The sequence below is a fragment of the Pocillopora verrucosa genome, chromosome 13, assembly GCF_036669915.1.
Source record: "Pocillopora verrucosa isolate sample1 chromosome 13, ASM3666991v2, whole genome shotgun sequence".
In the NCBI taxonomy this organism is placed as follows: Eukaryota; Metazoa; Cnidaria; class Anthozoa; order Scleractinia; family Pocilloporidae; genus Pocillopora; species Pocillopora verrucosa.
The window spans coordinates 12,169,817-12,184,511 of record NC_089324.1 but is presented as its reverse complement, the minus strand read 5'-3'; the positions used below and the strand labels follow the sequence as shown (position 1 = coordinate 12,184,511).

The 14,695-nt window shown below is 38.6% G+C and overlaps 2 protein-coding genes across 2 annotated transcripts; both read left to right on the top strand.

Moving 5' to 3' along the window:
* The first annotated feature begins 87 nt into the window (after positions 1 to 87).
* Positions 88 to 11,114, top strand: LOC131792589 (uncharacterized). Its single transcript, XM_059110009.2, has 16 exons — positions 88 to 192; positions 755 to 837; positions 2,191 to 2,297; positions 3,562 to 3,658; positions 5,016 to 5,132; positions 5,266 to 5,337; positions 5,652 to 5,717; positions 6,338 to 6,464; positions 6,815 to 6,921; positions 7,481 to 7,572; positions 7,828 to 7,875; positions 8,424 to 8,474; positions 9,088 to 9,205; positions 10,114 to 10,166; positions 10,280 to 10,396; positions 10,788 to 11,114. Exons 1-16 carry the CDS (start codon positions 135 to 137, stop codon positions 10,810 to 10,812), a joined length of 1,338 nt encoding a protein of 445 aa, XP_058965992.1. The 5' UTR covers positions 88 to 134; the 3' UTR covers positions 10,813 to 11,114.
* A 1,250-nt stretch (positions 11,115 to 12,364) lies between these two features.
* On the top strand, positions 12,365 to 14,695 carry LOC131792597 (BTB/POZ domain-containing protein 6-like). The gene has a single exon (XM_059110017.2). The coding sequence runs from the start codon at positions 12,404 to 12,406 to the stop codon at positions 13,748 to 13,750; it is 1,347 nt and encodes a 448-aa protein (XP_058966000.1). The 5' UTR covers positions 12,365 to 12,403; the 3' UTR covers positions 13,751 to 14,695.

Genomic DNA, 14,695 nt, shown 5'->3' with positions numbered 1-14,695 from the left:
AAAAATTCAGTCTCTGAGCAAAATAGGTCAGAAATGACGAAGAAAAGAACTGATTTCTAAGCGATGAAAATTGTTACGAGCCTACAATTAATTTGTTATCTTACTCAGCGGTTAATCGCAGAAAGTATACCGCCATGTTGTCTGATTTCTTCATCTTGAGTTCTCGAGGAGATACGCTTGTATATCGCGATTGTATCCTTTTCCCGAACTTTTTTTGACAAATATGGCTGATTTAGGGTTTAATTACACTGTCTGATTCTAGTTTAAGCTCTTGCCTAAATGTTATTTCTTTTTTTTTCTTGTGAAATGCACTTTGAAAAGTAAGCTTTGAAATCGATAGTTAGATCTCTTTGCTATTCTCTCATTTCATCGATTTCCATTAACACTCGATAAATTGATTTTATCAATTTTTCACGGTCAACGATTCCTGTCGACCGATGTTGACTAGGGAGTTCCTGAATCTATATTTGATATCAGTACATTTTTAATTTTTTGCCCATTTAAATTTATGTGTGGGACATCTATCTTAGAAAATTTTCACATTTCCTTCCAAGGTTCTGAAAATCTCAAGGCTCTTCTGGCACTGTTTATCAAATAAACCCTCAAGAAATCAGTGGGCAATGCAGGAAAATGTCAGTTTTTTGGGGAGTGAAGGGGGTGGGGATTAATACGAAATGAGACACTAGGGTACCTTACTGATTCGGGGAGTCTATGTTTCTGTAATCATGGTAAAGCTTTCCTTAATTCATTCAAGACAGAGGGGATGGTGTGAAAGGAACCCCAGACATCTTCTACAGGAAAATAAAATCTGGCAAGGAAAGTCTCCCTCCAATATTTGTGAGTTACTGGAAAGAAACCAAAGAAACCTAACCTAAGCTTAACCCTTTAACCCTTTCACTCCCAAGATCTAATTAGTAATTCTCCTTACTATCAGCCATACAATTCTTATGATATTAGTTCAGAGAATTTGGTATTGGATCAACTAATAATCCCATGATTGATATTCATCTCTATTCTCATCACCTGCCTGCTTGATATTGTATTGATATTGTAAGGAGAAATTCTGTCTTGGTCACTTGTGGGAGTGAAAAGGTTAACTCCCAGTAGTGATTAACATGTAACTTCTCCTCAATAATAACCATACATTATCCAGCAAACAGGTAATGAGAATACTCAAACTTATCAGGTAGAAGTTGTTATCTTGATCTACAGTGTTCTCCCTTATTTTAAGCATGACAGGTAAAATATATATTTTCAAACCGGTAAAGCAATCCTTTCACCTGTTGAATTTTCAAGAATTCTAAGCAATTTTAAACAGTAATAAGAGGTACTACAGGTGGTAAATGGTACTGGTTACTGCCTGAAAAGGAGAACACTGATTTAATACCAATTTCTCTTAATTAATTTATGAGGAAATGTGTAACGGCTAGAGGAGAGAATTAACGATCAGATTTTGGGAGTTAAAGGGTAAAGTCTTTTTTTTTTTTTATCAAATTTTAGAAAATTTAGAAAGAGTGTTAATAGCGGAGTGTGTTAATAGCGGAGCTTGCAGAGCATAGCCCTATAATTATACAAAATAGTAGTAACCCATCAAGCCAAAAAAATTTGGTTGTACAACTGTATGACTGTACAACCGTACAAGGTGCTACTTTTAACATGTGTGGTCAACTATACCACAGGCACGCCAATGCCATGGCTTTATCCAGTAGTCCAGTGGTCAGTGCACTGGGAAAAAAAAAAATTGCGAACTCCGCTTTTAGGCTTGGCTAAATCTATATATTACTTTGATTCATAACAGTGACCAGCATCTAATTTCTCCTAATAATATTACCCCAAAGCAAACATTATAAGGTCATGAGAATAAAGGAAATTTGCACCAACTAAAAAAGCTCTAACATCAGTATTCATTTTCTCCTTAGTCTTCTCTATGCAATTCTTTTAGTACTGACAACAAGAATTTGCTTCTTCAGTTGTTAATCATTCCCTTAATTCTCATGTTCTAGATGAATGATTCAGCAATATTGCTTTAAGGATGAATTAGATGCTAATCATTCTTAGCAGTGAAAGGGTACAACAAATTCTCCTTGGCAGCACCATAGGAGATGTATACAGAACAGTATGCACAACATGCATGAGGGCGTAAAGGGTCATAGAAAGTGACTAAAGTAATGATTTTGATTACTTCCACAGAATGTTGATAGTGTCAACTTTATCTTCATCAAAAGAAATGGACTCTACTTTGTTTCCACCACAAAGTTTAATATTTCACCTGCCTTTGGTGTTGAAGTACTAACAAGGTACAAAGTTATGTTATGAAATTAACCATTTAACTCTCATGAGTGACCAAAACAGAATTGCTCCTAACAAGTATCAATATAATTTCAAGCAGGCAAGTGACGAGAATGAAGGAAGATATTAATCAGGGGATTATTAGTTGATCCAATACCAAATTCTCAAGTCTAACATCACAAGAACTATATGGCAGACAGTAAGGAGAATTGCTAATAAGATCTTGGGAGTTAAAGGGTTAACTGAAAAGATTCCTGGTTGCTGTACATCTGTTTAGTACTACATCACAAATTGACATCAAGAACAAAAACAAAAAAGTGACTCATGAGGTGCAGTCAAGTGTATCACTGATGTTCTAAACACATTCTGACATTGTCTGTGATCTATATCTGAACAGACCCACGACTACAGGGAATCTATTAGTTTTATTTAATAAAGAAGCAAAAAAGTTACAATGGTGATGCTATTATGCTTCTGTCCTTTAATAGATCATAAGTAAGAACCAATCTTAATTTCCTGAGTGTGTAATTCTTATTTGCTTATTGTATAATAGAAAATGGTTAACCCTTTCACTCCCAAGATCTGATTAATAATTCTCCTTACTATCTGCCATACAATTCTTATGATGTTAGTTCAGAGAATTTGGTATTGGATCAACTAATAATCCCATGATTGATATTCTTCTCTATTCTCATCACCTGCCTGTGTGATATTGTATTGATATTGTAAGGAGAAATTCTGTCTTGGTCACTTGTGGGAGTGAAAGGGTTAAAACTTTATTGAACTGACTGTGCATTTGGTACCTTAATTTACAATTTGTTTACATGAGAGACAAATACATAAAGCAAACCTAGTAAAAGGAAGATAAAAATTGTTTTTAAAAATCACAAGGCTGTGCTCTTTAGAGGATTTGGTGGGATAGACAACTTATATTTTTCACTGGACAACTTTTACAACTTGATACTAGTGAAAACATAGAGGGTTCGGCGATAGTGTAGCTGTGTTTGTTATTCTGCTGAGAGTACTGTTTGTCCTTAGTATCCTTCAATACCCAGAAGTGATTAACAAGTTACTTCTTCCTATAACATCCATACCTTATCCAGCAAACAGGTAAAGAGAATACTTAAACTTATCAGCAATGAGTCAACTTGTCTTGACCAAACACCAAATTCTTGTAAATAATTTACAAGGAAATGTGTAGCACCTCAAGTTGAGAATTAACAATTAGATCTTGAAAGTTAAAGGGTTAACTGGAAATAAATGTTTTTGTAGAATTTCAGATCTTTGCAAGGATTACTGTGGTGTTCTTGATGAAGAAGCAATCAAATGTAATTTCCCTCTTATTTACGAGTTGCTGGATGAAGTATTGGTAAGCTGCATCTTTCTTTCACTCTTAGTAGCGATTAAAAAGGAATTTCTCCTTACAATAATACCACATTTTCTAACAGAGAGGTACTGGGAAAAAAGAAAAAATATCAACAATGGAATATTGTTTGATTAAACACCAAATTCTCTGGGCTAAAACAGTTAATTCTTTTCTACCAGACACTTTTGTAAGCAGACACTTCTACTTACAAAAAATATTCAAATTCCCATTTTTGCTTTCCAGTTTAACTCTGTATTTACGCATTTCTGTGAGTGGACACTCTATTGTAAGCTGTCGTGGACACTTTTTTAAATGAACATTGGATTTTGCTTTTGTTTACACTCTCTTGTAAGTGCACATCCCACCAATAATAATTGACTATTGGCAAAAAAATTTTCCTTCAATGTGCAAATCAACAAAAGACAACCTTTGACAGAAAATTTGCCAATGGTGAAGCAAGCTGTTGATTAATTTGAAAGCAACAAGAGTCCAGTATAACACTCTCTAGTAAGCAAACATCTGACCACTGTTTCTTTGTTTTCCCCTTGTGAGAATCATCTTCAAAGGCAGACAGTTCCTCTAATTGACATTTTTGTCCAATTCCTGAGGATGTCCACCTATGAGAGAGTTTACTGTATTTCAAAAAGAGTTTGGAGAATTGGTTTTGAGGTCTTGCTTGTAAATAAAAGGGTTATAGAACAAAGAGGAAATATTATGTATACATTGTCAAATAGTGGAATCAGACAGAGTGCATTTGAATTGAGTTTTGTGAAACCAAAACCTTTGATAATGTACTGTAATTACAATTTTAAATCAAAGTAAATTGAAGTAAATATCACACTGAGCTAACAAGAACTTGATTAACAGCACTTACAAGAAAATTGACTAAAGCATGATATTAGATAAATATTACCACCTCTCTTTTAATTTTAGTTTTGCTTATGATTGGTTTACCCTACTATCCCCTAAGAGTGACCAGCATTTAATTTCTCCTACAATATTACCCCTGAATTACTCAGTAAGGCCATGAGAGTAAAGGAAATGATCAACAAGCTAAGAAGCTCTTGATTGTTAAACAAATTCTCCTTGTCAGCACCTTAAGAAATGTATAGAGAACAGTATGGAGAATATGCATACTGATGTTAGGGTGTAAAGGGCTCAGAGGATGTTGCAAGTTTTCTAGAGAACTCACTGAGTACAGTGAAAGAAAACTCGATGTAACCCAGAAAATGTTTAACACTAGATAATTGTACAGTTCTTCTATTTCCATTAACTTTCATTATTGTGCTTTGAAAAGTTCTAATAGTGGCAATCTTGCCTGCTTTCAAGATTTTCATCATCATTTACTTCTCCTTTGCAGGATTTTGGGTATGTCCAGGTTACGTCAACAGAGAATCTCAAGGCATATGTATGTAATGTCCCTGAGGTAGCCACAAGATCAGAGGAACCACTGTGGCAGTGTACTGGAAGAGTAGTAGTAAGAACTTGCAATTCCTGTAGGGGAACAGAGCATTTGATCCTAAGCATCTGAATTGTTGATGCAGCCAACCATGTTGTAAATTTTGTTCTATGAGTCTTTTTCCCCTGAGGGCATCCTTTTTTTTTGACAGTATGGTACTGATAAGATGTCTCTGCCAAGTACTGCTGCTAATAAGCCTGTGGTTCTTCCAAAGATGATACAGGTAAGTGAGACAATTCTCCTAGTTAGACTCAACAAGGGTAGAGGCAATATGCCCATCTAGAAGGGCTATGGTGAAAGACACTTCCTTATGGATTTCTGGCCACAGCTGCTTATTAAACCCTTGCAGCCACTTAGGGAAAAGCTAGTGAAATTTATGCAGACCCCCACTCTTTTACATAATGATATTCTGAAAATAACCCAGACCATATGTTAGGTTTATCATGCAAATATGTTTAATACAGCCAACTCTTATTCCAATCTGCTGTTGATCCAAAATAACAATGATTGCAACTATTCTTGTCCATGTTTACACAGAGAGGAAAGAAACGGGAAGTATTTTTGGATTTGTTAGAAAGGCTTACAGTATTGGTTGGTACAAATGTAAGTAATTTTTCCCGACAATAATGCTTTACACCACAACATCAGTAAAAATCAATAAAAATGCTTGAAAATCTATATTCTTTGGGACAAAGCAACATGCGGAAGCCATTCATGGTTGCAAAAGGGTTTTGTAAACAGCCGCGTACGAAGAAATTGATTTGTCATATAAACTGCGGTGTTTCACAAAGATTTCCAGCCTTGAGAAAAGCCGTTAATGCACACGTGTAAAACTACAATAATATTTTACGTGTGTTTGATATCGGCAAACAGCTGCTGATGCGTTGCTCGTCTTTCTCATCACTCTGTCGAGTTAATGAATGACAGACAAAGCGATCACCATTCTTAATCTATGGTAGTTTTTCGAATTTTCATGTCAGTAAAGGCCTATGGTGTTAAAAAAAACAAATAAACAAAATATTATAAGGTTGCTTGCAGATTTGGAATTTCTCTTCTCGTGTCCAACTCGATAGTTCACTCGTTTACTGCGCTCACTCGTGAGATATCGAGCTAAACACTTGAAGAGAAATCTTATCTACGCGCGCCCATGTGTTATTCTCTATTTGTCTCACAAGTAAGAGCATATTGTCCGTGTGACCATTAAATTTGTTTTTTTCTTCAAGGGGAACATTTTAAGGAGTGAAATTGATGGATGCATTCTGATGAAAAACTTTGTGGCTGGTTCTCCAGAAGTAAAGATCATGTTAAATGACGATTTCTTTGTTGGAAAGTCTGATGTGGTTTCCAGAGGTAATGGAAAATTTAGAAACCAGAAACAATGTGGGATATCACAACGGGAACTACAGCAACAACAGCGAAAAGCTGAACTCGCTTCAGCCATGCGTTGTTTTGTTCCCGCCCATATTTCCTTTTAAGTCGATTCATGACAGGTTCAGCTTTGTTAACCAATGAAATGTCACAGGTTGAGTTTGGCGAATCGGTGCCTGAGTTATAACGCTCATCTAATCTTTGGTATGGAATCATTATGGGAACACAGCAATCCATATTATAAGAATTTATTTTCGTATTTAATAAATTTGTATGCCTTAATTTGAAAAGGTTTGTTTTCCACGCTATACTTTTCCTGTTTCTCTCTTTAGTTGACAGTGTAGCATTGAGGCTGGACGACTGTACGTTTCATGAGTCTGTCGACTTAACCAACTTTGAATCAACACGAACACTTCTAGTGAATCCACCAGAAGGAGAGGTCTGGAACTGTTTTGATTTTATTTATCATTGTTGTTATTGTTTTTAAAACAATTAACGTATAGAAAAATTTATTGAAATCCCTGGGAGGAGTAGCAATGTTCATGGTTGATTCAAGCTACAGAAACCATAGCCTGCGGTGAAAGCTTCTTACTAGGGCAATTAACGTTAAGAAGCTCGCGATCGTTTATTCAACCATCCCTGTTTGATTTGGAGATAGAGGCGGTGGGGGGTAGGGGGTGGAGGGTGGGGGCAGCGAAGGGCAAAATCTTTACTACCCCACCCTTACCCCTTTCCTTATTTTTGACAGGCGACCGCCCTCTTGGTACAAATTTCTTTCTCACCCCAGCCTTCTGCTGACATTTAAAACAAACATGGCGGCCACAATTTTTGGTTAGGAAATACTGAGTACTCGCTCGCCAAAATTGCGCCTGCTATGCAGGCTACTGAAACCATGCTTATTTCCTGCAGCATGTCCAGTCAGCCAAAAGTGCTTTCAGAGCATATTTCAAAGTTTGTTATTCTTGTTACGAATACTAACTTGTGTTCTCTCTCTACAGTTTGTTGTTATGAAATACCGACTTTCAGAGGCCAACCAGTCAAATCTTCCTTTTACCTTGATTGCCTTTGTCGAGGAAAATGAAGATTCAAAGTATGTTTTGCATGTTTTGTTATGTTTCCTTCTAATCTGTAAAACCCTTAGCTGGTAATGAATCCTCGCAAATCTTCGAGGGTCTTCGAACTTGATCGTTCCCTACACGAAACATCGTAAACGTAAGTCGTCGTGAAATCGAAACATTTTCGATTCTTGGACTGTTGGCCGACCTGTTTATAGTAGAGAGATACCAGATTGACCGTGGCTTTAGATCTATATCGGTTGCTAACATTTCTTGTTGTTTCTGAGTAGAATTCTTGAAGTCGCACTCAAGTTGAGATGCAATGTGCCTTCCTCAAGGTAAAATGAACATCAAAGGAATATTTGATTAAACGCGGAAAGAAACTTAGATTCTGATTTTTCTTTGGTATGCCTTTTCGTACCGACAACATAGTTTTGTCTAAGACGCATGCTCATCTGATTATAACGATTGTAAGGTTGCGTATTTCAGCCTTCTTTTGCAATAAACCGTATTATTATTTGTTTTGAAAATATCATGCAACCAAATCCTGAAAGTTGTGACCTTGAAACTAATATTCCCTTGTTAGTAAGAAAAGAGGAATACGCCTGATGGAACGAAGTTTTCCAACTCACGTTTATAACGCAGAACCAAACGTGAAAATTTGAAACAGGGGGGAACACTTCTAAAAACTTTGTGTGTGATCATATGCATGTTTTTGTTTCGAAATAGGATTTTCACTTCCAACGGCCAGTGTACAGTTTTAGTCCGTAAAGAATGATAAGAAAATGTTGTACTCATTACTTCCGTAAAGCTATAAGCGCGTCCCCCCTCCCCTCCCCCACAAAAAAGTGTGGTTCCGTTACTATATCCCTTTGTTTATTCTTAGTTGCGCCAACAACATTGTTGTGAAGTTACCGGTACCAAAGTTAACAGACAGGTATGGTGATATTGTTAGGAATTGATATGATTCTGTAAAAATCATCCGTGTAATTTCACCCTTGGGCAAAGTTCTTTCACTGAAAAATTCTCGCCTGAACTCGAACCTTGCTGAGCGCGGTTTAAACCATCCGTTAGAAAGGTTTTAAAATTAAATTGAAAATTTACAGCAACCCCCGGGTTAATAAATCGTCTTTTAAACAACTCGGCCGCTCTGGAGGATGACAGACAATAGCGGTATTGTCCTAAAAAATTTCAAACCATATCAACGCTCGAAGTGTGATATGCATCAGATAAAGAAAATCTCTTTCTTTTTAAAATTTCAAGTAACAATTTTTCCCTTCCTTTCCCCCCTTTGTATTATTTTTGTACTCACGCGTGGCATGCGTGATTCCACAAATAAGCCAACACGTCAAAGAACTCTAACCTTGACATTGGAAACTGACGTGGACATTTTTCGCCTACTTTTTGTTTGTTTACGCGGAGTTTTGGTTGTTTTTGAGCTTTCGTTCGCGTAAATTTGTTACCCCTTTGTTTGGAATATTAAGCCGTTTGGAGTTTTTATTTTGTGATGTGACATTTTCTGCTATTTTTGTTCTTCCATTTTCCAACAGTGTTTCACATCACATAACATCCGGGACACAAACAGGAGAGTTCAAGTCATCCGAAAAAGCCTGGTACTGGAATATTAAGAAACTTCAAGGAGGGTCGGAATTATCAGCGTCTATTAAGGTTACTGTTTGAATTCCTTACCATCGTCTTTTGAAACTTAGTAAGCCGTCGTTCCCGGAAACTTTTTTGATTAGTTGGCTTTCTAATGGAACAGTGTACGATCGGAGCCGTGTGAGAAAACTTGTAACATTCTGCAAACGTTAGAAAACATTTAGCAGTTTTAAAGCGCACGGAAAGAGCGGGAGACATATAGCATTTAGAAAACGCAGGGAAACATATCCCCTCTTGAAAGTGCGGGAAAAGTGTGTGTTTGGAAAGCGCTGGAAAAAGTGTGGTCTTTGGAAAAAGCGGGGAAAAGTATGGTCTTTGGAAAGGGCGGGAAAAAGTGTGGTCTTTGGAAAGGGCGGGAAAAAGTGTGGTCTTTGGAAAGCGCGGGAAAAGTGTGGTGTTCGGAAAGCGCAGGGAGGCATGGAGTATTTAGAAAACGCGAGGAAACATATGTGGCCGGTAATTTAGACGAGATCGAACTCAAATCATGGTTTTACGCAATCAGTAGGCCACAGGCTCTCTCCTTAAGAGGGTTGATTGAGTAAAATGATGTCCTTCCTGTGTAAGCTTTCGGCCCTCTCAACAATGTTCGCAAAAGTAAATGTTCAGATTAAGGTTTAGCTGAGGAGAGAGAGGAATAGTGTGGCGTTTGAAAAGCGCTGGGAAAAGGGTAGCGTTTAGAAAGCGCGGGAAAACATGCAGCGTTTGGAAAGTGCGGGAAATTTTGTAACGTTTGCCAAGGGCGGGAAAATATATGGCCTTTGTAAAACGCGGGGACACGCAGAGCGTTTGGAAAGTGTGGGAAAAGAATGAAAGCAATTAAATGTTAACGAGCAGTAGGCAATTTACAGCTGCTAAAATTTTTGTTTTAGCCAATTGATTTTCAAAGTGTCTGAATTTAGTGTCTTTCTGTTTCGTAGGCGCATATGAGTGAAATACGAAAATCTTCACGGAAAGAAGTCGGCCCCGTAAGGTCAGCATTGTATAAGTTTGAGTTATCTCAGGGACAGTTTTTTACATAAGTATTTCATGACATTATCACCCACTTATATGTATTGTCTTGAAACATTTCTCTCTGTATTTCAGTTTGGACTTCGAAATACCAATGCATATATGCTCCGGTCTCCAAATCCGATATGTGCGCGTACAGGATCGAGAGAAAGCTTGCAGCCTCTTTCGCTGGGTTCGTTACATCACTCATAGGTGAGATGTTAATGTTACAAGATTCGTTGCTTCAGTTTTCAGTGGTTTTGATTTAAGTTTTCCATGGCATAACATCGAAAGTACCTAATCTCTCTCAAATCTCTTCATGCCTTATAAATTCTTAATGAGATAAACACTATACTGGATCCAACTCGTCTTTTACCCATGACACCAGCTTGTCACCACTCCCCCCAATTTCTGCCCTTTCCCTCTATTGTTTTGATTTAACTTGGAGAATTTAGAACTTTTGATGGGCCCGATTGCCAGTCGCTTCCCTTCGGGGGATCGAAGACTGTGATGCGAAAAACGGTGGGTCTAACCTTTTAGCTTTGTGAAAAAATTGAGATCATGCTTTATGTCCTAACCGTGGTTTTTTTTACTTTCTTCCTAGCGATTCCTATGTGTTTCGTATATAACTGGAGGCCGCGGAGAATATGCCGGAAAGATACTGAAAAACATCTCGGATAGATCGAGCTCTGGTTTAGAAAAGCTAATTAAGTGCTACGTGTTCGCCTCTTCTTAAACGTTAAGCGCGCATTGCATTTTGGTGAATATCATGGTGGAATTGGGGCCACTGGAAATTTAAAGAAAAGTTAATCCATAGATCGCATAAATTGTAACTCAAGTTCGATGGGTTATTATTTCTCACAACTTAGTGTTTTGAAGTCACCGATTCAGTCTGAGCTTTCACTGAAAGGAGAAATAAAGTAATAGAATTCTTGGGAATTTGTCCTCATTTGATTTTGTTCTTGTTGTTTGTTTAGACTTTTATTTTTTTTCATTTGTTGGAAACATGTGGCGCCTGGGATCATACCGTGATGATCCAGGGGCGGATTCAGGGGTGTTTACCAAGGGGGGGGGGGGGGGGGGTTCAAAATTAACTATCAAAATCACCCTTCACTTACGTTTTCACAAAAAAATCATAAGAGAAAAACATGCGAGAGAGAGAGGATATGAAGCTGGAGACGTACGAATTTATTTAGTTTGTTAAGGCATTTCTAGCATGCGATCTACCACAACAAAAGATGCACCTCTACGCCCTCATAGCGCTCGTACTCCTTGATTTTTTCCGAGCACCGTTCACGCATTTCATCTCGCCGTGTAACACTCGTAGCACGAGCCATTGTTAACGTGACGAACTCTCTCCGCTTTCCCATTAGGACAATGCGTAGATTGTTCTGTGTACCCCGTACTCTTGCAACACTCACACACCATTCTGTACCGGAGGGAAGCCATGAAAATTCTACTTCAGGAGTGGTATGTTCCTCGACATTTTTGAATTGTGACGTCTTTCTTTCCATCAGATTTTAAACATCTGTGGTTCACGGTCACATGTGACTCCCCATTCCTCCCAAATACCGGCCCATGTTAGCTGAATGAATACCATTGTGGCAAGTACGACAAAAATCCTGAAAATGACAACAATCAAGTGATGCTTTAAGAACAGGCCATTCTTTACCGCCTGTTGGGGAAGGGGGAGGAGTGTTAGTTATATCACGATAACATTTACCTGACCCCCCCCTAAGCTCAGTAATATCCTATGATCCCCCTCAATGGCATTTCATTGGCAGTCAATTTTCTACAGTCCTCCCCCCCTTGTACTCTGTTGGCGACGACTGCTCCCCAGTCCGTTCCCCCTAAAAACCATGTGATCCCCCCATAATCCTCTGCATATCACCCCCATCTTAGATCCTCGAATGTGATTGGTTAAACGTGCGATCGTAACCAGCTTTTTACACTATGGACCACTATCCGGAATTTTTCCGCGCCATTCCGCAGCAAAGCGGAAAAAAAAAATCAGAAGTTATTTTCGGACCTCGCATACAATAGTTTGCCATACGGACTTCCCACACGGTAAATAACATATGTGTATCCAGCATAGTGATGAGATGTAAATTTGTGTCAAAGACAGATGTCTGAGATGAACACACGCAGTTTGTTAAAAGGAACACGTCTTTTAAAATTTTACCTTCGCTTTTTATACCTCGATCTCTTGCTTCAAACGTCATGTCTCACGCCAAGGGAAACTGGCAACCATCACGACCCAACATCAACGAAAGAACCGAGTATATGTTTAACAACGATCTCTACAGCGACGTGAAGTTTATTGTGCCTAAGACTGTAGGAGAAAGTAAAATTAAACGACAGATTCCAGCTCACAAGTTCATACTGTCGATCAGCAGTCCTGTGTTTGAGGCAATGTTTCACAATGTGCTAGCGGAGCGTACAGACACCATTGAACTGCCTGACTGTGAGTACGAGAGTCTGCTGGAGCTGTTTCGCTACATGTACAGCGACGAAGCCAACTTAAACGGAAATAATGTGATGGGGGTGCTGTATTTAGCGAATAAATATATAGTGCCTGCACTGGCTGATATATGCGTGACTTATTTGCAAGAAAACGTGGATTCATCAAATGTGTTCAACGTTCTACCCTCGGCTCTGATATATGAAGAGAAAGAGTTGGTAGAGGAATGTTGGGACGTGGTTGATAATCAAACAGAGCAAGCCTTGAGATCGGAGGCTTTTAAGACAATTGAGAGATCCTTACTTGAAGCAGTTGTCCAAAGGGATAGCTTGGCTATTAAAGAGTTGAATTTGTTCCAAGCAGTCAATCTCTGGGCGGCAAAGGAATGTGAGAGACAAGGATTATCAAAAAACGGCAAAGTGAAAAGAAGAATTCTTGGAGAGTCCATCGTGAGAGGAATACGCTTTCCTCTTATAAGACAAGCTGAATTTGCCAGAATTGTTCTTGTTAGTGAAATACTTACAACTCAGGAAGTCGCTAGATTTTTCAAATATTACAATTACGCCCAGCCCGCGTCTTCACTGGGATTTTTGGATTCCAAACGAACAGGATTCAGCGATCATAGGATTTATCATTGTCGCAGATTTAGATCACTACTAGATGGAAGAAACAGAGTTAACGGGGGAAACAACGATCGACTCCTTTTTCGTGTGGACAGAGATATTATTGTACATGGTGTCGGCTTGTTTGGAAGCGATAACAATAGCTACTCCATCACTGTGGAGTTAAAAGAAAGTGGCCAAACTTTCCCTGAAGAGGTCGTATCGGAAACTGTTCAATGCACGTATATACCATACAAATGTGATTTCTATTTCGGATGTGAACTTATGTTCCACGCTCCAATTTATGTCAAGAAAAATACAGACTATGAATTTAAAGCGATCATTCATGGTCCGCAATCTTGGGTCGGGAGAAATGGAACTGCCATCATCCAATATATACTTCCCATAGCGAGATTTACATTTACAAATGTCAACGATGTCAGTAATGCCACCACCACTAAGGAGGGGCAATTTCCCGAAATATTATTTTCCTGTATTGTTTGACAAGGTGATTTTTCTTACAGCGAGGCACTAACTAAACTTAAGCCACATTTACATAGTCGCGGGTACCCAAGACAAACCTTCCCGCGAGACAACTTTACGGAACGTTTTTATGGTGTTGTGGGTTACAACAACTGTCCTCTAACCAGTCTCCCTCGAACGGTTAGGCAAGTGACATGTTGAAATGGCGGACCGCAGAAGACAATTTGAGCCGTCTCGTCTCGGGCAGGCGAGCCGAAGTGAGGAAAAGGTGTTCCGCCTGACAGGGTCACGCTATCTCCCGAGGCGAGACCTCATGCTTACCCTTCCCTGTTGTCTCGCCTCTCGAGACAAGTTCGTCATATAAAAGGTTGGTTTGATTTTTCAAAAAAAAAAAAAAAGCGAAAAGTTAGCTCGTCCAGGGTAAAACGTGAGAAGGGAGGATTATCTCGGGAACCCGAGATCATATTGATGGGCCCTTACTTTTCCTTGTTTTTGCTTTTTATCTCTGTGGAAAAGATGGTAGATTTATAACTAAGTCGTCGACTAAATATATCATGGAATAATTAAAAGTGTGTCGTGAAGCGTTTCTACGCTCAAAATTGATTCCCTTGTTTTATCATATTTATAATTGTGTATTAAGCAAGTTGTAATTTCGTTACCGTTAAGGTTGAATTTTTCTAACGTTAAAGTGAAGTGTTCCACGTTACATTCTACTAGGATAATCAAATAAGTTCCGCCGACAGAGATGTATCGAATTAGGTATTTCCAGGGCATTAAGCGCGTAGGAACATAGCAGCATGATTGTCAAGTAAACCCATGTTTGATAGGAAATTAGTACCCGCGAATCGTTGTAGAACGTGAGCAAGGCTTGAATCCCACATGGAATTAGTTAACTGGGTGTGGAGCTAATAAATGCAGCGATTTTTGTAACCCTAGGTTAGTTTGGAATGGAATAGATAGATAGTT

Bases quoted from the DNA above. Each gene is read 5' to 3' on its own strand.
- LOC131792589 (XM_059110009.2), top strand. From the start codon at position 135: ATGTTGTCTGATTTCTTCATCTTGAGTTCTCGAGGAGATACGCTTGTA. The intron at 3,659-5,015 runs GTAAGCTGCATC...TCTCCTTTGCAG, and splicing joins AGTTGCTGGATGAAGTATTG to GATTTTGGGTATGTCCAGGT. The intron at 7,876-8,423 runs GTAAAATGAACA...GTTTATTCTTAG, and splicing joins TGCAATGTGCCTTCCTCAAG to TTGCGCCAACAACATTGTTG.
- LOC131792597 (XM_059110017.2), top strand. From the start codon at position 12,404: ATGTCTCACGCCAAGGGAAACTGGCAACCATCACGACCCAACATCAAC.